The sequence below is a fragment of the Mauremys reevesii genome, linkage group 3, assembly GCF_016161935.1.
Source record: "Mauremys reevesii isolate NIE-2019 linkage group 3, ASM1616193v1, whole genome shotgun sequence".
Classification (NCBI taxonomy): Eukaryota; Metazoa; Chordata; order Testudines; family Geoemydidae; genus Mauremys; species Mauremys reevesii.
In genome coordinates, this window is record NC_052625.1 from 148,883,950 (window position 1) to 148,910,913 (window position 26,964).

The following is a 26,964-nucleotide window of genomic DNA, read 5'->3' on the forward strand; positions in this document are numbered from 1 at the left end:
GCGCAGTGTTGGTGTAGACATTGCATTGCTTACATTGACTGTTACTGGCTTTCAGGAGCCATCCAGCAATGCCCCACACTGATAGTACAATTGATAAAAGAGCTCATGATGAGGATGCACACCGCTGACACAAGGAGCAAAGTATAGACACACACAAGAGATGTAATTACTGCAGTGGCTGTATGCCGATGTAGGTCCCTGCGACCCACCGCTTCCTGCAGCTTCCATTGGCTGGTAACGGCGAACTGCGGCCACTGGTTGCTGTGGAGGGCCATGCCTGCGGACAGTCAACGTTCGCAAAATGTCTCATGATCCTCAATCAGCTTACCTCAATGGGCCGCAGGTTGCCCACCGCTGATCTAGAGCATTAATAACAAACACATCTGCCTTGGGTCGAGTACCCCTCCTGGACCATCTGTTGAAATTACACAGAAACATCTTAGGACTTAGTCATCAGACTACTGACATCTGTGGCGTTGCTCCCAGTCCTGTGACATTCAGTAGTACAGATACTGAGAGACAATAAGTCTGAAGTGTACTACATAAAGAAACAAGGGGTAGCCTGCTCTTCTCCCCCTTAGCAAGAAAGTGATCGTGCTATGGAAATGGTGCTCCCTGCGTAGCATAACTTGGACAGCCCGGCACCTTCCAAGAAACAACAACAACCTGACAGATTTCTCAGGCAGGCAGTCACCAACCACAAGTACTCACTGCTGAAATCTGGAATCTGATGATAGACCTGTTTGCCACAAAGGACAGACTTCTGTTCTAGTGGAGGCATGGACACAGGATCTTTGTCAGGCACCTTCCACAGTGACTGGGAAAGATCCTGGACTTCTTTATGCCTTTCTACTAATCCCCAGAGCGATTGCCAAAGCCAGATATGATCAAGTGAGCCTCACCCTCATAACTCTGTGCTGGCCAAGACAATTGTGGATGATGGACTTCCTGCAGATGTCCATGCAACTACAGATCAGGTTCCCAGACCTGTTTTCTCAATATCAGAGTCAGGTATTCCATCCAGACCTGAAGTCACTGTAACTGACAGCCTGCGTAAAGGTACTGTGATGGTGAAATGCTAAGGGAAATTAGAGAGGCTATCAAAATTAAGATCTCAATAATAGTGGGGGATTTCAATTATCCCCACATTGACTGGAAACATTTCACTTCAGGACAAAATGCAGAGATAAAATTTCTCGATACTTTAAATGACTGCTTCATGGAGCAGCTGGTACAGGAACCCACAAGGGGAGAGGTAACTCTAGATTTAATCCTGAGTGGAGCACAGGAGCTGATCCTAGAGGTAACTATAGCAGGACCGCTTGGAAATAGTGACCATAATACAATAGCACTCAACATCCCTGTGGTGGGAAGAACATCTCAACAGCCCAACACTGTGGCATTTAATTTCAAAAGGGGGAACTATGCAAAAATGAGGGTGTTAGTTAAACAAAAGTTAAAAGGTACAGTGACTAAAGTGAAATCCCTGCAAGCTGCATGGGCGCTTTTTAAAGACACCATAATAGAGGCCCAACTTCAGTGTATACCCCAAATTAAGAAACACAGTAAAAGAACTAAAAAAGAGCCACCGTGGCTTAACAACCATGTAAAAGAAGCAGTGAGAGATAAAAAGACTTCCTTTAAAAAGTGGAAGTCAAATCCTAGTGAGGCAAATAGAAAGGAGCATAAACACTGCCAAATTAAGTGCAAGAGTGTAATAAGAAAAGCTAAATAGTAGAGGAAGCAATAGTGGATGGGAACCTGGGAGGCAGTGACCATGAGATGGTCGAGTTCAGGATCCTGACACAAGGAAGAAAGGAGAGCAGTAGAACAGAGACCCTGGACTTCAGAAAAGCAGACTTCGACTCCCTCAGGGAACTGATGGGCAAGGTCCCCTGGGAGAATAACATGATGGGGAAAGGAGTCGAGGAAAGCTGGCTGTATTTTAAAGAAACCTTATTGAGGTTGCAGGAACAAACCATCCCGATGTGTAGGAAGAAAAGTAAATATGGCAGGCGACCAGCTTGGCTCAACAGTGAAATCCTTGCTCGTCTTAAACACAAAAAAACAGCTTATAAGAAGTGGAAGATTGGACAAATAACCAGGGAGGAGTATAAAAGTATTGCTCAGGCATGCAGGAGTGAAATTAGGAAGGCCAAATCACACTTGGAGTTGCAGCTAGCCGAAGATGTTAGGAGTAACAAGAAGGGTTTCTTCAGGTATGTTAGCAACAAGAAGAAAGTCAAGGAAAGTGTGGGCCCCTTGCTGAATGAGGGAGGGAACCTAGTGACAGAGGATGTGGAGAAAGCTAGTGTACTCAAGGCTTTTTTTGCCTCTGTCTTCACAGACAAGGTCAGCTCCCAGACAGCTGCACTCTGCAGCACAGTATGGGGAGGAGGTGACCAGCTCTCTGTGGAGAAAGAAGTAGTTCGGGACTATTTAGGAAAGCTGGACGAGCACAAGTCCATGGGGTCGGATGCACTGCATCCGAGGGTGCTAAAGGAGTTGGCCGATGAGATTGCAGAGCCATTGGCCATTATCTTTGAAAAATCATGGCGATCGGGGGAGGTCCCGGATGACTGGAAAAAGGCTAATGTAGTGCCCATCTTTAAAAAAGGGAAGAAGGAAGATCCAGGGAACTATAGGCCAGTCAGTCTCACCTCAGTCCCTTGAAAAATCATGGAACAGGTCCTCAAGGAATCAATTCTGAACCACTTAAAGGAGGAGAAAGTGATCAGGAACAGTCAGCATGGATTCACCAAGGGCAAGTCATGCCTGACTAATCTAATTGCCTTCTATGATGAGATAACCGGCTCTGTGGATGAGGGGAAAGCAGTGGATGTGCTATTTCTGGACTTTAGCAAAGCTTTTGATACAGTCTCCCACAGTATTCTTGCCAGCAAGTTAAAGAAGTCTGGGCTGGATGAATGGACGGTGAGGTGGATAGAAAACTGGATAGATGGTCGGGCTCGACGGGTAGTGATCAATGGTTCCATGTCTAGTTGGCAGCCGGTATCAAGTGGAGTGCCCCAAGGGTCGGTGCTGGGGCCGGTTTTATTCAATATCTTCATTAATGATCTGGAGGATGGTGTGGACTGCACCCTTAGCAAGTTTGCAGATGACACTAAACTGGGAGGAGTGGTTGATACGCTGGAGGGTAGGGATAGGTTAGAGAGGGACCTAGACAAATTAGAGGATTGGGCCAAAAGAAATATGATGAGGTTCAACAAGGACAAGTGCAGAGTCCTGCATTTAGGACGGAAGAATCCCATGCACTGCTACAGACTAGGGATCAAATGGCTGGGCAGCAGTTCTGCAGAAAAGGACCTAGGGGTTACAGTGGACGAAAAGCTGAATATGAGTCAAGAGTGTGCCCTTGTTGCCAAGAAGGCTAATGGCATTTTGGGTTGTATAAGTAGGGGCATTTCCAGCAGATTGAGGGATGTGATTATTCCCCTCTACTCAGCACTGGTGAGGCCTCATTTGGAGTACTGTGTCCAGTTTTGGGCCCCACACTACAAAAAGAATGTGGAAAAATTGGAGAGAGTCCAGCGGAGGGCAACAAAAATGATTAGGGGGCTGGAGCACATGACTTATGAGGAGAGGCTGAGGGAACTGAGATTGTTTAGTCTGCAGAAGAGAAGGAGGGGGGATTTGATAGCTGCTTTCAACTACCTGAAAGGGGGTTCCAAAGAGGATGGATCTAGACTGTTCTCAGTGGTAGCAGATGACAGAACAAGGAGTAATGGTCTCAAGTTGCAGAGGGGGAGGTTTAGGTTGGATATTAGGAAAAACTTTTTCACTAGTAGGGTGGTGAAGAACTGGAATGGGTTACCTAGGGAGGTGATGGAATCTCCTTCCTTAGAGGTTTTTAAGGTCAGGCTTGACAAAGCCCTGGCTGGGATGATTTAGTTGGGTTTGGTCCTGCTTTGAGCAGGGGGTTGGACTAGATGACCTCCTGAGGTCCCTTCCAACCCTGAGATTCTATGATTCTAAAGAGGAGTTTGAAGAACGGCTAGCCAAAAACTCCAAAGGTGATAACAAAATGTTTTTTAAGTACATCAGAAGCAGGAAGCCTGCTAAACAACCAGTGTGGTCCCTTGATGATCGAGATAGAAAAGGAGCACTTAAAGACGATAAAGTCATCGTGGAGAAACTAAATGGATTCTTTGCTTCAGTCTTCACGGCTGAGGATGTTAGGGAGATTCCCAAACCTGAGCTGGCTTTTGTAGGTGACAAATCTGAGGAACTGTCACAGATTGAAGTGTCACTAGAGGAGGTTTGGAATTAATTGGAGTGATCGTGGATAGTTCTCTGAAGATGTCCACGCAGTGTGCAGAGGCGGTCAAAAAAGCAAACAAGATGTTAGGAATCATTAAAAAGGGGATAGAGAATAAGACTGAGAATATATTATTGCCCTTATATAAATCGATGGTACGCCCACATCTCGAATACTGCGTACAGATGTGGTCTCCTCATCTTAAAAAAGATATACTGGCACTAGAAAAGGTTCAGAAAAGGGCAACTAAAATGATTAGGGGTTTGGAGAGGGTCCCATATGAGGAAAGATTAAAGAGGCTAGGACTCTTCAGCTTGGAAAAGAGGAGACTAAGAGGGGATATGATAGAGGTATATAAAATCATGAGTGATGTTGAGAAAGTGGATAAGGAAAAGTTATTTACTTATTCCCATAATACAAGAACTAGGGGTCACCAAATGAAATTAATAGGCAGCAGGTTTAAAACAAATAAAAGTAAGTTTTTCTTCACGCAGTGCACAGTCAACTTGTGGAACTCCTTACCTGAGGAGGTTATGAAGGCTAGGACTATAACAGCATTTAAAAGAGAACTGGATAAATTCATGGTGGTTAAGTCCATAAATGGCTATTAGCCAGGATGGGTAAGGAATGGTGTCCCTAGCCTCTGTTTGTCAGAGGTGGAGATGGATGGCAGGAGAGAGATCACTTGATCATTGCCTGTTAGGTTCACTCCCTCTGGGGCACCTGGCATTGGCCACTGTCAGTAGACAGGATACTGGGCTAGGTGGACCTTTGGTCTGACCCAGTACGACTGTTCTTATGTTATGTAGCTGAACGCCATGGAAAGGCAGTTCTCCTCACACGTTCAGATGATCCTGGCACCGAGCACGAAACTATCCAAGAGGAAAACTTACTCCTCTAGATTAAAAAATTTCTCAATATGGGAAGCCCAACATGGCTTAAACCCAGCACAAGACCCGATGAGGAAGATTCTAGACCAGTGCTGGAGCTGGTAGGGGAAGCAATGTTATTTGAGTCCCCCTCTGTTTAGCTCGGTCTGGTTAGGTCATTTCTCCAGATCAAGGTGACAAAGGGCAGATCTCAGTAAATGGTAGCTAGGGGTGGTAGCCATAATGGTGAATCTCGTTCTAGTAGCTTCCATCTTTTCCTCCAAAAATCTTCTTTGTTAAGGACCTAAAAAGAGAATGATGGGTTTGTTATCTGTCCACCAGTTAGGCCTAACATATGTTCATCTGGTTCATTCATTTTTGGTTCCACATCTCTATTTTTACCAAGCATGATTTCAACACAGTCCTTGAGTTATAGTGGTAGGCGTTTTTCTTTAGACTAATTCAGTCTGTCTCCCTTTTGTACTTTTTCCCATCAACATTTATTTGTTATAGGTTATTGTGACATTTCGTTAACTTTTACATACTTTTTACAGTTGAGCTCATAATTAGAGTAAAGTTGTAGGCCCAGCTATCACAACGCTACTTACTGCAATTCTGCACTGAGGGCTCTCATTCAGTTTGATTTACGGTTCATCTGGCAGCAATTTCGGTGTATCATGCGCTGATTCAGTTGGTTTGGATCTTCTCTTAACCAGTGGTATCTAGATTTCTTAAACATGCTTATACGTTGGTCAGAGTCCCTGCTCCAGCATGGGATCTCAGTGTCATCTTTCACAGACATAAGGAGCACCCCTCTGAGCACTTCTTGGAGTGCTCCATCCACTATCTTATTCTGAAAATATTATGCTTGGTCACCACCAGTTCAGACAGAAAAGTCAGCAAGCTTCAGGTACTCATGGCAGAACCTTAATGTATTTCATTTGATAGAGATAAAATGGTAGGGAGAGCTCATGCAAAATTCTTCCCCAAGGTGGTTTCGGAATTCCATTTGAATCAATCATTTACTCTGCGTTCTTCGCAAAGCCATGTTATATGCAAGGGGAGAAGAAACTCCACACCTTGGATGTATCTAGAGCCTTTCATACTATGTTGACAGGACCAAATCTTTCAGACAATCTTCATGTCTATTTGTAGCTATAGATGGCTGCTCGAAAGGTCAAGCCATCTCATCCCCAAGACTTTCAAAATGGATAACTGTCTCTCACTGTGCTACCAATTGCTTGATGTTCCTCTCCGACTGACAGTTAGGGCTCATTCTGCCAGAGTTCAAGCAGCATCCTCAGCATGTTTCTGGAACATACCAATATCTGAAATCTGCAAGGCTGCTTTGTGGAGCCAGCCCACTCACATTTGTCAAACATACACTTGACTTACTTCTAGATCAAATGCAAACTTTGGGAGACCTGTACTCCAGTCTCTGTTTGACCGATGCAGTTGATATTCCTCATGCCTATCATACTGAAGAGGATACTGCCTGTCAGTCACCTACAGTGGGAGCCACACTAACAAATACTCGAAGAAGAGAGCATTATTTACCCTACAGTAACTGTGATTCTTATAGATGATATAGTCAGTGTGGACCCTATGACCCACCCTCCACCCACACTTTGGGGTCCTAAGCTATCACTGGCTTTGAATTTTGAGGAAGCTGAGAAAGGGTTAGGGCCGCTCCACCCTCTGTGCCCTTGCATGGGACCTCAAGGAAGCACAAGGTGTTTGTGTGGCCCTGCCAGACACTACTATCAATAATATTCCAAGCTTGTGCGAGTGAGAGACACATGCATCTATAATGGGATCCACGCTGACAACATCATCTTGAATAACCGCAGTTACTATACGGTAAGTAACCATTGTTTAACACAAGAACGTGATAAACATCATATACCACTTCACACATAAAAATCATCAAGAAAAGGATCTCTGACTATAGGACTTTGGCCTAAGCCTGGAAACTCTGAAATTAACATTTCTTAATTTCTCTCTTCCAGTAGACAGGAGGAATGGAGAACAGCAAAGGGAGAAGAAGAAATAAAGATTTATAGATCAGAAGAGAAAAAGAAGCACATTACAAGTCATGCTCCAAGAGAGAACAAAATACCTTCTTTCTCTAAGGTAAATAGTCATCCATATTTTATTACAGAAATTGCCATAAAACTTACTTTGGTACATTGAGCCCACAGATGTCTCTAAACTTCTCACTTCAGTTTAAATTAAAACAGGAAACGAGGCATATTATGTTTTTATTTATTTATAGCTATTGAGAGAGCACCTCTCTATTCATGTTATATTATTAAATGGCAAATAACTTTAACACAGAGTTAGTATTGTCCAGTGACAGCTTATTGCTCTTTCAGAATGTCTATGTCAGCAAAACTCAGAGATGTGAAAACCAGGAAATAGAGTTAAGGTGCTTAAAACAGAAATCTAGTCTTAACTATAGCAGAGCTGTCACTTTGGTATAATGTTCTTAACAAGCAATGAGTTGTATTTCTGGAAGTCCTGTCAAGTGGAAATTACTGTAATTATGCATCTTGGTCATGAGGGCATGTATTGCTGTTTGAGGTTGTCACAGATGAATAAGAGTGCATATTGCTTGAGTTGCACAAGTGGAAGAAAACTTTGTCTAACATGTACATCACAATTTTGTGTTTAAAAGTTATGCCAAGAGTAACCTCCAGTAAGATCCCCTATATAAACAGGGACACTAAATGTGACAAAATATTTTCCATAATAGTACCTCCTCTCATGAGCAGTTGTTTGAGGGATTTTTTAAAATATAGGTCTGATGCATCTGGCAATATCAAAACATTCCTTCATAGTAGACATGAGCAGCAGCAGGACTGTGGGAGTGGGGGTGGATAGTGGTCTGAGACCCATACATACTAGGGACATACCATTGCTGGCCCCTTACGCCTGTTAAAAATATATATTTTTGAAATAGAGCTTGAAGGGGGGTGCTTGTATTTTTGAAGGGTCTGTGTGACATTTTAAACTAGACTTTCAGTGTCCTGGAACACTTTGTCTGGAGAAATAAAAATTGTGCTGTCCCGTAGGGATTTGGAGGTAGTTAGAGCTAGGCAAGGGCCCATCAGTGGTTTATCAGAACTCCAAACAGGGAATTAGTAGTTTTGAATGCTCCTATTTTGTTTCCTACCAGGGTAATAGTGGAGTATCCTCACAAAATCAGAGTTTTACAGAATGTCTTTCCTTACTAGAGGGGTAACTTTTTGTTCCCCTTTTACAGGCTTCATTTAATTTGCTTGGCTGTCACAACACTGGGGCCCTTTCCGCTCCTTGAGTGCTGAGTAGCAACTCAGAAAGCAGTCAAAGGATTCCTGCTGGTCCTTGTATTCACATCAGGTCACATCAGAGGTGTGATTAGTCCATAGTCATCCAAAGTTGCATTGGAACACAAGCATTGTCATTCCAGAGCAGACCAGTAGCCCATCTAGTCCAGTATTCTCTGTCTCACAGTGATCAGTACTAAAGCCTTCAGAGGAAGAGGCAAGAAACCTCATAGTGGGCAATTTTGGAATAACCTTTTCAAAAGGGATGTTTCTGTGACGGGTTACTCCCCACTTCGGGGTGTCACCTGGTATACTGGGGTGCCACTAAACCTGCCTATTCCACCAGCCTGGGCTCCTTTACATTATCCTGCTGAACCAGGCCCTCAAGCCTCCTCCAGCACACACACCCAACTGCAGAAAGACACAGAAAACTGAAATTAGCTCTGCATGGGAAGATTCAGTTGGCAATTGCTCAGCACTCAAGTGCACACACCCTTTGGGGTGCAAACCCAAAATTGTATTGTCTTGCGTTGCACAGAGAACTGTACAGTGTAAGCTCATGAAATTCGACTCCTCCCTCAATGTGGAGGAAGATATGCACAGCTTTTTTGCCCCCCAGTTATGAATTCCACAAACGGGTTTTAGAGAAAATAGAAACAACTTTATTAACTACACAAGATTGCAAGTGATTATAAGGGATAGCAAGCAGATCAAAGTAGATTACCCAGCAAATAAAAACCGCAACGTAAGTTTAAGACACTAAAGAAACTGGTTAACACCTTTTCTAGCCTGGGCTCAGCTCTTCTCACCCTCTTTTGTCCTAATTTCTTAGCTGTTTCCAGCAGTCATCCTGACGGAGATTCAGTTAAAAATGAACACTGATTAAGTCACTCCTGTCTTAAATGGGTTTTACATATGGCAGAATCCCTTTGTTTTCCACTGTGCTACGCCTTCTCCCCCCCCCCCCCCAAATTAGTATTCTGTCATGGAATCCAGTACCAGATGAATTAATTACATGACCTTGCAGTGTCAGAGCAGCCATGAGTCAAAGGTGGTTGTAGCATCCCAAGCAGCTTCTCAGGAAGGTGGGAGATTAGCATCTTCAAAATCGTATTGTTCTCCCTAATGGCCCATCCAGATTGATTGCATTCTGTCCGGTGGGCGTTCCCCAGGTGTAAACCCACTTGTAATTGTTACATAGTCAATATTCCTAACTTCAGATACAGAAATGATAAATGCATACAAATATGATAATCATGTTCAGAAAATCATAACCTTTCCAATGATATCTCACAAGACTCATCTTGCATAAAATACATCTTATATATGCTATAATCATAGTATGACAATATTTTTATGAAGAATATGGGGCGTAGTGTGTCAGTTTCTTCTTAAGTTCCTCAGTTAGAGGTTGCCTTGAATCAGAAGGATCCATATCCTGTTTTTGTATTTCTTTTTATCCTGATATTTGTTCAGTCCCCTTTGAAATCCAGCTTGGCTCGTGCTATTGACCTTTGCTCTTTCTTCAGTCCCTCTGTTACAGTGGGCTGCAGGTATCCACCTATCCTTCATTCATTTCAGTATCTGAGGTAACTATGATATGTCAATGAGTATGAGGCTAAGGGATTGGTCAGGTGGCCTCCCCTTGTCCAGGTAAGCTGGTAAGGTCCCCACTCACAGGGAGGTTGCTGATGACTTATGTACATCCACAACAATCACCGTAGTGATGCTGAAGTTCACATCAAGCAAATGATCTGTCTCTGTCGTATTCTCAGAGTTATGTAAATCCCTCCAAAATGAGGTACTCATTGTTTTATGGAATCTCTGAGAAGAAGGTTGGTATCCTTTTCATGCCTCCTTCCCCTCAAACTGCTCCTATCCTTAGCTCTACTAAATTCTAGGCTGGCAACAAGGATAGTGAAGTGTAGGTATAATTGCTGAGGGGCTTTGAAATTATTAGGTCTCAGGTGTGTTACAAGACAAGCTTCCGAAGAAAGATTCATTTGAGACTGTATGCGTTTTCAAAAGTCTTGTTACTATTCTATAATGGCTCTTATTAGAGAGACAGCGTGGTTGAGATAATTGTGACAGGTTCCCCCAGGATGCCACCTGGAACTGGGGTACCATTGATCCCTCTGACTCATCAGCATGGGCTCCCTCTCACACCATGCTGCTGTGAAAGCTGCAGACCCGCTCCCCGTCCTACACTTCCACCAGCATTCACATAGGTAGGGACACACACCCAGCTGCAGTTACATGCAGGCTTTCTGACCAGCCACTGCATGAACCAACAATAGAGAGGCTACAGCCAAAATAATCCCTGGCTCCCCAGGTAGCTCCCACCCCCTACTGGACTATAAACCCAAAATTATACCATCTTGCAGTACACAGGGAACTGTACAGTGTAAACTCATAGCGTTCACCCTTCCCTCAACGTGGAGAGGAAATTCAGCAGCCTCTGCCCCAGTGCTAAGATTCCCAAGAGCTTCACTCCAAACTTACTGGTTTAGATTAAAACATAAAATAAGTTCTTCTTCGAGTGCTTGCTCATGTTGATTCCATTCTAGGTGTGCGCATGTGCATGGCCATCAAATATTTGTACCTTAGCAGTACCCATAGGGCTGGCTGTGGCACCCTCTGGAGTGCTAAGTATCAGAGGGGTAGCCATGTTAGTCTGGATCTGTAAAAAGCGACATAGAGTCCTGTGGCACCTTATAGACTAACAGAAGTATTGGAGCATAAGCTTTCATGGGTGAATACCCACTTCGTCAGACGCATGTCTGGAGTGCTGTACTCATGCAGCGGTATTTCAGGCACCGCCGGTCCTTTATCCTCTCAGTTCCTTTTTACCATCTGTGGTGGTCAGTCAGAGTGCCTTTCTTGCTTAGCAAGAACTAGCAGCTTCTCCTTTTGAACTTCATGCCTTAGGGCCTTTGTACATAGTTTGCATTTGATAGTGGTAAGTAGTTGATAAGTGTGTTTTAGTTAGTAGTTAGGGTCCCAGTGGGCACTTTGCCAGTCTCCTGGGTTTAAGTCCTGCTCGGAATGCAACAGGCCTATGCCTCTGAGTGACCCCCATAGCAGCTTCCTTAAATGCTTGAGGGAGTCACACGTTAAGGAGCGGTGCCAGATCTGCAAAAACGTTTGGCCCTGCACTCAAAAGGAGTGGGATATCCACTTTAGGACTCTCCTGATGAAGTCTGCCCTCCACCCGACTTCCGAGCCATCCAGACAGAATGCACCAAGCGCCTTGGCCTCCGTGCATAGCACACTGCTGGCACCCAGCTGCTCATGGCACCGTTCGCCATCGCCGGTGCTGAAGAAGGCCAAGAAGCGCTCCCTGGTACCCAGCAAGAAGGTCTAGGGGTCATCTTCCAAGGGACCCAGGCCTGGCCCCAGGCTACTCCGGAGTCATGCGATTGTGCCTTTCCAGTTGGTGCTCCCAGCCCTCTTAAAGGTATGCCACCGACTCTTGGGAGTGGTATGGGACCCACACCCCTGCCTTAACTGTTGTCATCCCAGGCTCCTCAGGTGCAGAGAGAGCTCAGGTCTCCATGTGCTCTAATGATGACCTCGGTGCAGTAGGACCCGGCTAAGTCTCCCCAGGAGGACAAGCCCACCATTAAGACACCTCAGGGGAAAGGGAAACACTGCTGGTCGCTGGACAGAAGACATTGATCTTCTCCACCATGTTGGGAATTCCGGGCCAGGTCCCAGTCGCATCATCTGTCGGCCAGACTGACATACAGATCCCCTTGGCACTACTCACCGGCACAGGGTTGATGGTCCCCCTACTATGCACAGCACCGTTCATTCCCACGCCGGTCGTCCTCTAGGCATCAGTCCTGATCGCCAGAGCAGTGGAAACATTCCTCATCTCAGCACTAGTCAGCAGTTGCTGGTAGCCATGACCAGTTACAGATTCATAGACTCTAGGACTGGAAGGGACCTTGAGAGGTCATCGAGTCCAGTCCCCTGCCCTCATGGCAGGACCAAATACTGTCTAGACCATCCCGGATAGACATTTATCTAACCTCTTAAATATCTCCAAAGATGGAGATTCCACAACCTCCCTAGGCAATTTATTCCATTGTTTAACCATTGCTGCTTGTTCTATCCTTAGAGGCTAAAGTGAACAAGTTTTCTCCCTCCTCTTTATAACACCCTTTTAGATATCTGAAAACTGCTATCATGTCCCCTCTCAGTCGTCTCTTTTCCAAACTAAACAAACCTAATTCTTTCAAAAAAAGAACAGGAGTACTTGTGGCACCTTAGAGACTAACACATTTATTTGAGCATAAGCTTTCGTGGGCTATAGCCCACTTCATCGGATGCATGCAGTGGAAAATACAGTAAGAAGATATATACAGGCTAACATAGCTGCTATTCTGAAACCAATTTTTTCAGCCTTCCTTCATAGGTCATGTTCTCAAGACCTTTAATCATTCTTGTTGCTCTTCTCTGGACCCTCTCCAGCAAACTCTGGCATCGACGGCTCCTCCCTGGTCGTCGGAAGGTGGTTCTTCTGATATGGAGGGCCAGTTCAGCCCATCGCCTAGGTCCCATCGTTGTGATTGAATACCGGAGCCCGCTCTGCCATCTGTGGCACTGCAGAGGCAGCACAGCCAGTGGCCAATGCACTGGCTTTATTGGAGTGCGTGGGTTGTACCGATTGTGACAATGCCTCTTTCACAGCACATCTCGGTGACCATTGGAGCAATGGTTGGCGGCCCCACCTGCACTGGTCCCGGTACCAGAAGCCCATTCTGAGGTTGGGATGGAGGAACCTATGCCCACCCCTTAGTCTCCTTCTCTCATGGTGGTCGAGACCCCAGCACCTCCACCAGCGGTCCAGTCTTCCTCATCATCCCTAGATGAGGCAGTTGTGGAACCTTTCCAGAGCTAGACCACCAGATGACTTTAAGGAGCATCAAGCCCTTCTCCAGTGCATGGCTGAGAACTTGGGGCTCAAGGTGCAGGAGATGGCAGAGCAGGTAACTGGTAAACTGCTGATATACGAACTTAAATGTCATAAATTTCTAGAAGATACTGTCGCTTTCAGCCGAAGTTCTCACCACTAGATATTCCCAAAGTATATGCACTAGTGCACAGTATTTGTACTTTAAACAAAGCAAGTTGTTCTATACGCTACGAATATTTAAGAAGACTTAAATAGAAAAAAAAATAGAACTAGTCAAGAGAAAAAATAAACAGTACAAAAATAGATTTAAAACATGCTTTCCTTCTTCTCTTTTCTGAAGCACCTATTCGCATTATAAAAATGCATTAAAATAATGAAGAGGTGGGGGTAACATTTTTAAAATATTTTGTTTTTCAACAAATATTTCAGAGGCTATGAAAGAGGAGGATCCAGGTAAGTTTGTATTTAACGTTTTGGGTTACAACATAAAATATTTCACAAAGAAACACTAATAAAATTGGTATGGGGAAAGGCCATAATGCAAAGGAATCTAAATACAAATATAGTCATAGGGCTTGTGTACATAGAGAAATTACTTGCAAAGTGGAGTAATTATTCCAGAATAGTGTGTTCACATAGGGAAATTATACCAGCATACCTGTAGCCCAAAGAGTTCCATCGTCACTCCTTGTCAGAACTGAGGGAACACCAAATCTTACCCCTATCTATTTGTATTTTGGTTTTGAATTTGGTCTAATAGAAAGAGGCCTAGCATCATTATCATACATGTTCTCCTTCAATGAAATCTGCAGCTTGACTGGAAATGAAATAGACATACCCATATTAAAGTTAGATAATATTGTTCTCCTTTTGATCTGGTTAATATATAGAAATGCATATACATGATTCCTCTGAAGGGCTAATGGAGTTGCATTTAACCTGAAGAATATTTAATACTGTTAATGAAGTATGCCAAGGAAAGAATACAGCTTGACTTGCAGAGTCCAGGATGATTTTTAACAGTTATCAATTAGAAGATAGGGATTACTATATCCAGCTGTTTGCATCCCGTATAGACGTCCCAATGCCATCAATTCAGCAAACGGATGAACACATACTCCTGGTTCTCATTAGCGAAGTCTGCCACACAGTCCATCAAATGAAAGAGGGGAAGGCACCAGGTAAGGACAGTCTGACAGCAGAAGTTCTTAAGGCGGGAGGTCAGGAACTTGGTAAAGCTCTCGCCCAAAGGTTCAGCTGCTACCTGGAAATCCAGAAGATACCATCCAGTTGGAAAGAGTCCAATACCATCTTGTTGCATAAGAAAGGTGATTGAGAAAATCTGAAGACCTATCGCCCGATCTGCCTGCTTTCACATATCTATAAATTGTTCACTAAAATAATAACAAAGCGACTATCGCGAAACCTGGATAAACACCAACCTAGAGAGCAGGCCAGCTTTCGAAGGAATTATAGCATGATAGACCACCTCTTCACTCTAAGCCAACTACTAGAGCATTCAGGGGAATATAAATTCCCTTTGTGCATTGCCTTCATGGACTATGAGAAGGCGTTCGACAGCATAGAGACTAACGCCATCCTTGAAGCTCTTTCAAAACAGGGCATCAGTGCGAAATATATCACATTACTAAAGGAAGCGAATTCTGGCTGCAGCACGGACATATCGCTGTTTGATACTCCCCTCTGGATCCCCATTGAGAGAGGTCTGAAACAAGGATATCCAGTTTCACCAAAATTATTCACAACCTGCCTTTTGAATTGGTTTTTCGACGAGCAGACTTGAAAGGTGGGATTAATATCAATGACAAGTGGCTAAACCATCTCAGGTTTGCAGATGATATAGTGCTGATAGCGAAAATACAGCCCAGCCTGAGAGAATGCTTAAATAACTGAACGCAAAAAGTAGTCAAGTTGGATTAAAAATTAATTAGTCAAAAACGAAATACGTGAGATCAGGTGTTCTGCCAAGAACCTAAATAACTCTTGGAGGAGAGCAGATCCAAGAGGTTGATGAATACATTTATTTGGGCCAGGAAGTCAACATGCGCCATGATCAGAAACGCGAACTGTCACACAGAAAAAAAGCTGGATGGTGTGCATTCAGTGACGTCAAGGACATCCTCCAAGGAAAGATGAGCAAAACAACTTGTGCAAACCTTTTCAACTTGACCATGCTTCCAATGATGTTATATGGCAATGAAACATGGTCACTGACAAAGACTGAGGAACATCAACTGACAGCAAGGTGATGGAACGAACATTTTTGGGCATTTTGCTCCGCAGTCACATCCCCAACAAAATAGTTATGCATCAGTCTGGAGTGCGAGACGTTGTTGAAAGCAGGCTCAGCAAAATGTGGTGAGCGGGACATGTGGCCTGACTCAGCGACAACAGATGGACTGCAGCTATATCCAAGTGGTATCCGTGAGAACAGAAACAGCCACGCGGTCAGCCTCCAGAGAGGTGGGATGGTTTCCTAACAAGGAGATATTGACAAGCATGGCGAAGGATAGCCAGAGCGAGAGAAGATTAGAAGACGTGTTGTCTCAGTCTCAACTGATGAAGAACCAACAGTCTACTCAGTCTATGCCAGGGGCTTCATGCGGCCTGCAGAGCTTTTCCCTGCGGCCTGCCAAGCTCCCTGCATGCCCCCCTACAGTTAGTTCCTGTCGCTGTCAAACTCCCCTCACCCTCCCCCGAGTTATTTTATTGGCAGCTAAGCTCCCCGCCCGCTGCTCACTAATGTTTGGGGCTGGGTCTCTCCCCCGGCCCCGCATGCCACCTCCACATGCCTCCCTCAAATGTCCCCCAGCCTCACTTACTGCCCCTTCACCGCCCGGAGCCTGCAGCTCATGCTGTCTCCGCTTGGCTCTGCTGGCTTCCGGCATCACCTGCTGCCACAGGTCCTAGTGCCCCCCCTCCACTAGTGCCAGGGTGGGCTGCCCTTCCCCTGCCCTAGTCCTGAGTCTCTCCAATACCCCGAGGCTCACTGATGAACATTTGAAACCAACACTGAGATTGGTTTCATCTCAGGATATCAAACCTAATACTGATGCTCTGTTTGATGCAAAATGCTGCCAGCTAAGTGGCCAAAAATGAAATGACTGTCAAATTTAGCACTGACTTTTTACATTACAGTTAAAGAAGTTAATAAAAAAGTTAATAAATTGACTTTTAATAGCATACTATATTTTATACCTCCATACGCTTCCCACTGCCAAGCTGCCAAACAGCTGTTGTTGGTGCTTAGCACTTTCCAGGAGGGAGGGGGGAGTAGCAGGGAGGAGGTGGAGAAGAGACGGTGCAGGGGCGGGGCCCCACGGAAGGGGTGGAGTGGGGGCGGGGCCAGAGGCAGCAAGTAGGGTGTCAGTGATGCGGTCCTCGGGTCAATGCAGTAGTCCTCATGTGGCCCTCGTGATCATTTGAGTTTAAGACCCCTGGTCTACACAATTAGAATAAATCTCTTTTTACCTATAAATGAGTACATTTTTTATGGAATTAGTAAGACCCAATAAATATAGAACCCCATAGTGCCATTTTTGTCCCTTTTCAAATAGAGCTGCACTTCAAATTGATTTTTTTCAATCATATGTCAGTGTCTTGAGGAGTAACATCAAGGAAGGTTCTTAATTAAAGCTTACTGGTTCAAATAATTCATTGGGGGTGTAAGGTTATTCATACCTCCAGCTTTCTGAACTTCCATGAAACTGTTGGGCTTTTCTTTGAGTGATGTCCCTGTGGATGCTCCGCTTCAGGTGATTATACATCTTTTAATGTCTAGTTGGAGAATTTCGACAGCAGTACCCGGTTGGGCTGCACATGCGCTCTGTTTTCCCCATCTCGCGCCTGTAGCAGTGGTTAACTAGCGCTGTGCGGCCAACCCTCCCTTCAGTTCCTTCTCAGCTGTCCTTGGTCCAAGTCAGAACTCTGGCAGTGTCTCTGCACGACTTACCTTTAGTTATTGGATTAGCAGTATAGTGTAGTAGTAAGAATTGCTTTCCTATCCTTTTTCCTTTGTTTTTCTCCCTGTTTAAAAAAAAAATTAGTTTTAATTTTACCTTTTCATCCGAGAATGCACGGGTCTCTGGCTTTAAACGTTGCCTCTCCTGCTGAGAGGCAATTCCAGTCTCTGATGGACATTCCCAGTGTGTCCGCTCATTGGGGGAAATGCATCTACCTCAGAAGTGCTCCCATTGCCACAACCTTAAGGCCTGTGCCAGGAAAGCAAGGGACCTTAAACTTAAACTAATCCTTATGGAGAAATCTCTCCTCCTGGCCTTCGACCCAGGACCACGAACTCCTCCCGGTCGCCCACCTTGGCTTCCCCAGGCCTCCCTCACCGACTCTGCACAGGAGGGACCTGTCTCCCAGAAAAAGGGCAAAGAAGAGATCTACCACTTTTCCTACAAAGGGAGCCTCAAAAAAGAAGTGTTCTCTGATTCCCTTCATATCATCAGTACTAACCATGCCACGGCTAAGTACCTATGAGTTGGCAAGATTGTCTGGTACCCCTGGTACTGCTAATGCCAAAGGTCCTAAGTGGGCAAACTCTCAGAAGGAGGCAAAGACAAGATTGCCCCTTCTACCACAGCATGGACTGCGGCAGCGAAACACTCGGTACCCAGCACCTCTGCAGCGCCTCAGCTTACGGCGCCATCTTATGGCTCTCTGGTGCGTAGCACAGAGACACCGGTAACGACGTCTACTTTACCTCCTTTAGTATAGGCACCCTCAGCACCTATCTTTCCAGCATTGCAACCACTCCCAGTACCACAACAATTCCTGCAGATGCCATCTTCAGTGCTGAGATCTCTTGGTACACAGCAGTTTCTCCGACATAAGGACTTATTAGATACTGCAGCACCGGAATCACTTCTTCTCAATATCGATACAGTATCAGTACATTCAGCACTGACGCCAAAAAAACAGATCTGCCCCTCCTTTTTTTTAATCGAGGAGGACAATGAGGAGGGAGATGTTTGTTCCTCACGACACTCTTCACCCATCCAGGGAATCATCAGACCAGCTCTACATGAACAGCCAGGACACTATTCCAGAGCCGGCTTCCAGGGGTGGTAATGGACATCCATGGATGTCTCCACTAATGTCTCCAAAATTGCCCTTCCCATAAATGAGGCACTCATGGCTCCCGCCAAGACCATTTGGTAGACACTTGCAACAAACCCCCTTACTTGTAAAAGGTCAGATAGGCAGTATTACATCCCATTGAAGGATCTAGAATTTTTATTTTTACACCCCCAGCCAAACTCATTGGTGGTAGAGGTGGTCAACGAGCAGGGCAAGCAACACCAATTGAGGACCACCCTGTATGGTAAAGAGTGGGAAATACTGGATATTTTTCATAACAAGCCCTATTCATCAGCAACGTTGCAGTTCAGAATAGCCAGCTATGAAGCCTTGATGGCAAAAATAATCACGCAAATTACTCCAAACTGTCAGAATTTATTGGCTTCATCCCTGAAGACAAAGAAGAGCATTTAGCTCAGTTATCTCTGAAGGCCATCTTCTGGCAAGAACAGCTCTGCAGGCATCCTTAAACTCAGCAGATACGGCGGCAAGATCCATTGCAATCTCCATAGTGATGTGATGGGCCTTTTGGCTCTACATGTCTGGATTCCCAAAGGAGGTGCAATCCACCATAGAGGATCTCCCCTTTGAAGGTCCAAAGTTATTTGAAGATAAGACTGATGAGTCCCTCCACATGTTGAAAGGCTCTAGAGTGACTCTTCGGTCTTTAAGCATCTACACACCTGCATAAAAACAAGGCAGATGTTATCCATCACAATGCTCAAGACGGTGTCTTACGCACATCCACAGAGGAAATACAATACCCAGAGGCAGAAGCAGAGACCCACAAGATGTAGGCCACTCCCATCTCAGCCTCCTATGTCGCAACAACCTGTATCGAAACATCACATTTGCGGGTTTGGTCAAGGGCCCGAGAGACTTCCCCCAACTCCTGTTTCTAAAACTTTCTACCAACCATCCCTTTAGCGATCATTTGACACCATTCTACCCAGCATGGCAAATTATTACTTCTGACAAATGGGTGCTGGAAATTATCACCACTGATTATTCTATCCAGTTCACCCCCATATCCCCCCACCCAGTCCCCCCTCAGGGACTCCTCTCACAAGCACCTTCTGAGACAGGAAGTAGACCATCTCCTGCAATTGGGTGCAGTAGAATCAGTACTGGTATAACACAGAGGGAAGGGATTTTATTCCCATTATTTCTAAACCCAGAGTGAATCTGATCAAAACTATGGCAAACAGTTCACAAACATCTGCCTGGACTTGCCTCTAGCTGTTAGGCCACATGCAGCAACCACCTACGTTATAAAACATGCCACAGTACACACGCACTGCCTACAAGGGTGGCTCAGGACAGTGTATGTCGCACACAAAAACAGTTTGAGCAAGCCTCTCAACATACCATGAAAGGTCAAGGACTGTCTACAGCAATGGACCCATTCACATGATGTATATGCAGGAGTCCCCTTTCTACAGTTTCCCCCCACAATGATAATCACAATCCTCCTTACTGGACTGGTTCACCAATCTAAACAACCTCACAGCATAGGGCAGGTGGTCTCCTCTGGAATCAGCAGTGCACATAAACATACTGGAACTGTGAGCAGTTCACAACGCATCTGTATACTTTTTGCCCATGATCAAAAACAAAACCCATACAGATCCTGATGGACAACGTCGCTATATAAACAAACAGGGAGGAGCGAGGTCACACTCGCTCTGCATCAAGGCATCAAGACTGAGGAACTGGTCAACATCACCATATCAGCCTTCTACCTACCAGGATGTCAGTACACCACAGCGGACATATTAAGCCGAAAGTTCTCCCACAATCATTGGTGGTAAATAAATACCTCAGTGATAGTCTGACAATGGGGATTTCCCACCATAGATCTATTTGCCATAAGTCAGAACACCTAGCATTTGTTTCAGAGCAGAGTTGGGGCTAGGATTTATGGATGGTGCCTTCCTCCTCAGACGGTATGCTCTTTTCCTTTACGCTTTCCCTCCTACCCCGTTGTTGTCCAGGCTCATACAAAAGATTAAGATCGACCAATCCAGGGTCATCTTGATAGTTCTCACATGGCACAGACAAACTTGATTCCCATACCTGAAGCAGATGTCGGTATGTTCACCGCACATTCTTCCACATGGTCTGTCACAAGATACATGCCAGATCTTGCACCCGAACCTGGAGATTCTCCACCTGAGAGCATGGCTCCACCAAGGTTCCAAGGTGAGGAGATGACCTGCTCAGAAGAGGAGAAGGATGTCTTGCTAAACAGCAAATGGTCAACTACATGCTCAACCTGCCTCCACAAATGAAAGAGATTCCATGCATGGTGCCAGAACAAACAAATCAGAGACACCACCTCCACTCCATCACTAGTCCTGGACTATATACGTTAAATAAAAAAATTGGTTCTTTCACTAGCTTCTCCAGGGGGAAAATGGTCTAGATCCAGAGGCAGCCAGTGCAGGGATGAGATATCCATAGGACTATCTGGTTCTCCTAAACATGACTCATGACTCACTGCCAAAGTAGTCTGGTATGGACTAGAGCATTAATGGTCATCTCCTCCTGTTTGCAGGTCATTGGCCTTAAATCATCTCTGACAATTGGGTTATAGAGATTATCCAGAGAGAGGGATCTGCTCAGTCTCCCTCCTTCCAGATTTATCCCTTCTCCCAGTCCCATGGACCCTAAGAAGAATGGGGAAATACAGTCAGCTATCTTTCATTTCCAGCAAATTGGGGCAATAGAAGCAGTCCTAGCCATAGAGAGGCGACAAGGTTTGTGTACTCCCTTTTGCTCCTGGTCAAAAAGAAATTAGAGATGAGCAGGGCAACGCTTGACCTGAAGCATCTCAACACATTCCTGAGAAAGCTGAGATATAAGATGGAAATGTTAAATTCCCCCTTGGTGACGGTAGATTTGAATGATGCTTACCTCAGTGTCCCCATTCATCAGTCTTGCTACAAATTTCTCTGTTTTGGGGCTTTGAACCCTAGCATAGACTCATAGACTTTAAGGTCAGAAGGGACCATTATGATCATCTAGTCTGACCTCCTGCACAATGCAGGCCACAGAATCTCACCCACCCACTCCTGTAACAACCCCCTAACCTATGTCTGAGTTATTGAAGTCCTCAAATTGTGGTTTGAAGACCTCAAGCTGCAGAGAATCCTTCAGCAAGTGACCCATGCCCATGCTGCAGAGGAAGGCGAAAAACCTCCAGGGCCTGTGCCAATCTACCCTGGAGGAAAATTCCTTCCCGACCCCAAATATGGTGATCAGTTAAACCCTGAGCATGTGGGCAAGACTCACCAGCCAGCACCCAGGAAAGAATTCTCTGTAGTAACTCAGATCCCACCTCACCTAACATCCCATCACAGACTACTGGGCATACTTACCTGCTGATAATCAAAGATCAGTTGCCAAATTAAGTGCCAAAATTAGGCTATCCCATCATACCATCCCCTCCATAAACTTATCAAGCTTAGTCTTAAAGCTAGATATGTCTTTTGCCTCCACTATTCCCCTTGGAAGGCTGTTCCAGAATTTCACTCCTCTAATGGTTAGAAACCTTCATCTAATTTTAAGTCTAAACTTCTTAGTGTTTAGTTTATATCCATTTGTTCTTGTGTCCACATTGGTACTAAGCTTAAATAATTCCTCTCCCTCCCTAATATTTATCCCTCTGATATATTTATAAAGAGCAATCATGTCCCCCCTCAACCTTCTTTTGGTTAGGCTAAACAAGCCAAGCTCTTTGAGTCTCCTTTCATAACATAGGTTTTCCATTCCTCGAATCATCCTAGTAGCCCGTCTCTGAACCTGTTCCAGTTTGAATTCATCCTTCTTAAACCTGGGAGACCAGAACTGCACACAGTAGTCCAGATGAGGTCTCACCAATGCCTTGTATAACAGTACTAACACCTCCTTATCTTTGCTGGAAATACCTCGCCTGATGCAGCCTAAAACCGCATTAGCTTTTTTAACAGCCATATCACATTGGCGGCTCATAGTCATCCTGTGATCAACCAATACTCCGAGGTCCTTCTCCTCCTCTGTTACTTGCAACTGATGTGTCCCCAATTTATAACTAAAATTCTTGTTATTACTCCCTAAATGCATGACCTTGCACTTTTCACTATTAAATTTCATCCTATTACTATTACTATTACTCCAGTTTACAAGGTCATCCAGATCTTCCTGTATGATATTCCGGTCCTTCTCTGTGTTAGCAATACCTCCCAGCTTTGTGTCATCCGCAAACTTTATTAGCACATTCCCGCTTTTTGTGCCAAGGTCAGTAATAAAAAGATTAAATAAGATTTGGTCCCAAAACTGATCCCTGAGGAACTCCACTAGTAATCTCCTTCCAGCCTGACAATTCACCTTTCAGTACGACCCGTTGTAGTCTCCCCTTTAACCAGTTCCTTATCCACCTTTCAATTTTTATATTGATCCCCATCTTTTCCAATTTAACTAATAATTCCCCATGCAGAACCGTATCAAATGCCTTACTGAAATCAAGGTAAATTAGATCCACTGCGTTTCCTTTGTCTAAAAAATCTGTTACCTTCTCAAAGAAGGAGATGAGGTTGGTTTGGCATGACCTACCTTTTTGCAGCTCATTGTACTTTGGCCTCTCCACAGCCCTAGCTTATTTACAAAGGTTTGACTTGTCTTGATAGCTGTCCTCAGGCAGAGGGAGGAGTTTGCTTCTGTCAACTCCTAGATTATCAGTTGGTAAGGGTTGCATCCAGAGACACAGTAGTACAAATACTCTTGATCCCCAAAGACCACTGTGCCATTCTAAACTGGGAAAAGAGCCATCTGAACATCATGCATTAGATAGCTCATATGAGAGTTGAAATCAACACGCAATCTCTCAGAATTTTTATTTCTTGAGAGAGAGAGAGAACACAAATTGACTACTTTGTTCAGGATGGCCTGCAGTCTCTGAAAAGTTTTAGTTTGCTCCCTGATGACATTGTCGGGGATGTTCACGTCACATGTGGACACAGGGCAGTGAGTCTAAGTGTACATGAGACCCTCCTCCAGTCATGTCCACTGTCCTTGCATCCTTACACCTTTTGTTCATCCCACCAGAAGAGTCCAACTTTCTCTGTGCATATCGTTTTAACAAGAGATTTCCCATGGCCAAGCTGGATAGCATAGGGCTTATATCTGATATTAGCCTCACGGCAGTACAGGAAACTTAAACAGAACATGAGAGGAAACAGTATAAACTGATTAAGAGCTCAAGGCAATTCACTATGGTCCCAGGGTACACTCCCGTGTACTAATCATGATAGACACCACCAGTGCAATGGAATATATGAACAAATAGAATGCAGTTATCATCCCTGCACAATGAGGTCCACCTTCTGATGTCCTGGGTGGAACAAAATCTCTAGTCCATCCAAACTCTACATGGTCAAATAAAAAAACATTGCTGCCATCTGGCTAAGCAGGGAAAAGCTAGATCGCGCATAGTGGAATCTTCACTCAAGTGTTTCAGTTCCTGCTGAGGAAATTTGAGATTCTTCTGATGGAACCGTTTGCATCACACACAAATGGCAAAGTCCCCTCCTTTTTCTCTCAGTGAGGAAGGATCCAAGAGCAATAGGGTACAAATGCTCCTTCCCAGCGAGGTGATCAGTTGGCCTTCTGTATGTATCTCCTTTTCCTCTGTTACACAGAGCTATCCAGAATATAAAGAGGGAGAGGACATTGATTGGTAATATTAGTGGCTTTTTATCGGCCCTGGTTCTCTGATCTCCTCAGTATGATCCAGTTGAACTCCATTGTCCTTCCTTAAGATAGGACCAATTTGTCATTCAAGTCAAGAGTACTTAAGACTTACTTGCCTGAATTTTGACCACTCTCCCATGAGAAAGAGGATACTCAAAGTGTAATCTCCACTCTTCTGGCATCTAGAAAAGTTTCCACAAATTCTTTATTCTGGGCCAGGTGGAAGTTCAAGCAGTGGTGCAAGATACTTAGCTTCTCTCCTCCTTTGGCATCTATATCTCAGATCTTGGGATATTGATCAAAGGTGGATCTGATCAAAGGTCTTACAGTTTCAGCATTAAAAGGATAAATGGCTGCATTATCTAGGATACTTTTCTCCACAGGTAGGAAGAAGATCTCTTTGCTGTGATGTCAGGCATTTCCTAAGGTTAATTGAGCTCCCCCAAGGTCCTCAGTTTTGCTCTTTCTACCCTGATTCTGCGTCCTTTTGATCCCTTCAGAAGGACTGCATATATTTCCTCCCCACCAAGATGGCTTTCCTGGTAACTATCATCTCTGCCTGGAGGGTGTTGGAGCTTGGGGTTTAAAACTTTTTTCTGTTGAGGTAGAGTACAGCATAGTCCACTATTATAAGGTGGTTCTTTGAACAGATTGGCCTTTATCCACAAAATTAACTTGGATTTTCATAGAACCCCCCAAATTGTATTTCCTTATTTTTTCAAAAGCATCTGACCCAAGAGAGTTCTGGCAGATGTTGTGTGTTCATAGAGGCCTCTAGATCTACATCTCTTGCACACAGATTATTCAAAAGTCCAGTACTCTAATATTGTCTATTATTTGGCATCTAAAGGAAAGAGGGTATACAAATCTACTAGTTCAAGAAGGCTGATATAGTGCATCCATTAAACTTCAATCTCTCTCCAGAAAACAGCAGCAAAGCTCACTTGCTGTGAATAGTAGGAGCTTCCAAGGGCTGAAAGATCTTACAAACTGGAATCTGTCCATCCATACCTTCTCAAAATTTTACAAGCTAGATATTGAGGCATTGATGGATGCTGACTTTGATACGAGGGTACTCAATACTGTGATCTTCTAGAAGTAGAGAAGGAGTTTTTAACCCTGTATGTAGTTCTGCTAGATTGCCAGCCTGAGGACACTGTGATAAAATCCCATTAGGTTAACAGATCTGTGGACCTTGTAAACCAAAGAGAATAGGAAAATTTCTTGACCTACCAAAAATTTCCTTTCTCTGAGTTACAAGCTCCACAGGTTCCACCATTCCTTATTTGGAGTATTTCATTGGCCAAAAGAATAAATCTTACTCTTTCAGTTCATTCAGATTGGTTCATAAAGAAATGCTCTGCAGTAGGAATTTACAGTTTATTGTTTTAGTGCATATAAGCTCATTAATAGATTTCAGTCCGCAAGGGATATCTGTTGCAATGGAACCTGTTTCAGTGGCAGGCTCTTCGGTGTAGCTGGTGGCACCCTCTTCTGTCAGTGGCTGACAGGTCTAACATAGATGTATGCAGGCTGAGAGGCCATTCTTTGGACTTTGTAATTAAGATCAAGGACATTTTTGGTAAGTCAAGATAAATTTTCCTTTTATGTCTGTGAGAGAAATTCAGTGGTCCAGGGATGTACTGAATGACAGTTACAGCCCTTAAGCACATGTGCATGGGTTTTCATTGAGTTTCCGTTTATTAGCATTTGACTTTCTTGACTCTTGTTCTCAATTTTCTGATTTTTTAACTGTTTGTAAAATGTACATTTTTGCCACTACAGAATTCCAGAAGAACTTCTAAGCAGTATTAGAACTTTATTCATTAACAGAATACTAATCTGAGGTTTTATTGAAAATCATGTGTGTTCAAGTATATATTGATTCTTATGTAATTTTCATATCCTTATAGAATCATTCTCATGATCATATATTAGATACTGGAGACTCAAGAAAGCAACAGGCAAACCAGCACAATTACCGTACCAGATATGCATTGGAAGAAACTGCCAGGCCTGCTGAAGAGTTAGAAAATGGAAACAGTTCTTCAGATGTAAGACTCTGAATCAGTAGGCTACATTATAAATTGTTTACATTGTTATGCTAAATATTGTTGCTCAAGTTAAAAAGCAAACATTTTTATTGTTGATTACTTCGTATGTTTAAATTAGTTACTGAGCTAACTTTTCAGAGTTGTTCAGGTAATAACAAGTGCATTGGCGATCTTTCAACTATGCCTACAAATTTACTGTCAGAAAGTGGAAAGGTATTAATTTATATAAACTATTTGTGTATATATATTTGGAATGCTTATTTTCAAAAGAAATTTAAATTACACCTGTAAATGCTATTTCAAATGTACTTCATTCTCCACAGTGTATGGTGGATCAAATTGAGTCAAAATCTGTATTATAAAAAATGCCCAGAGATGAAAACATTGACAAAAACACAAAAGGTATTAATTTTAAGCATGTCAGCATACATTTCAGTCTACACAGGGCAGACTCTTTTTTCGTATGTTGAGTTTACAAGTTTAGCAAGGTTTAAATGGAAGGATTGAAGTATGAATAGCAGATTTCTGTAGACTTCATACAACTGTAAATGAAACAGCAAAAACACAGTGGAATTATATTATACAAATTTTATGTATAATAAAATAAAATGAGAGAGGTCTGAAATAAAATACGTACGTGGGATAAGCGTCAGTAAGGGTTGAACTAATTATTTATAGGCAAAGGATGTAATTT

General features: G+C 43.9%; 1 protein-coding gene across 3 annotated transcripts in view; it reads left to right on the forward strand.

Annotated features, from left to right (window-relative positions):
* The window catches only part of LOC120401555 (pleckstrin homology domain interacting protein), a 341,061-nt gene that overhangs the window by 210,419 nt on the left and 103,678 nt on the right, over positions 1 to 26,964 (forward strand). For 2 of the 3 annotated variants that reach the window (XM_039531654.1, XM_039531655.1), the window contains exons 20-21: positions 7,158 to 7,281; positions 26,130 to 26,270. In XM_039531654.1, coding sequence (XP_039387588.1) covers positions 7,158 to 7,281; positions 26,130 to 26,270 — 265 coding nt within the window. The remainder of the gene's footprint in view (positions 1 to 7,157; positions 7,282 to 26,129; positions 26,271 to 26,964) is intronic. The other variant, XM_039531656.1, reaches the window with a different exon arrangement.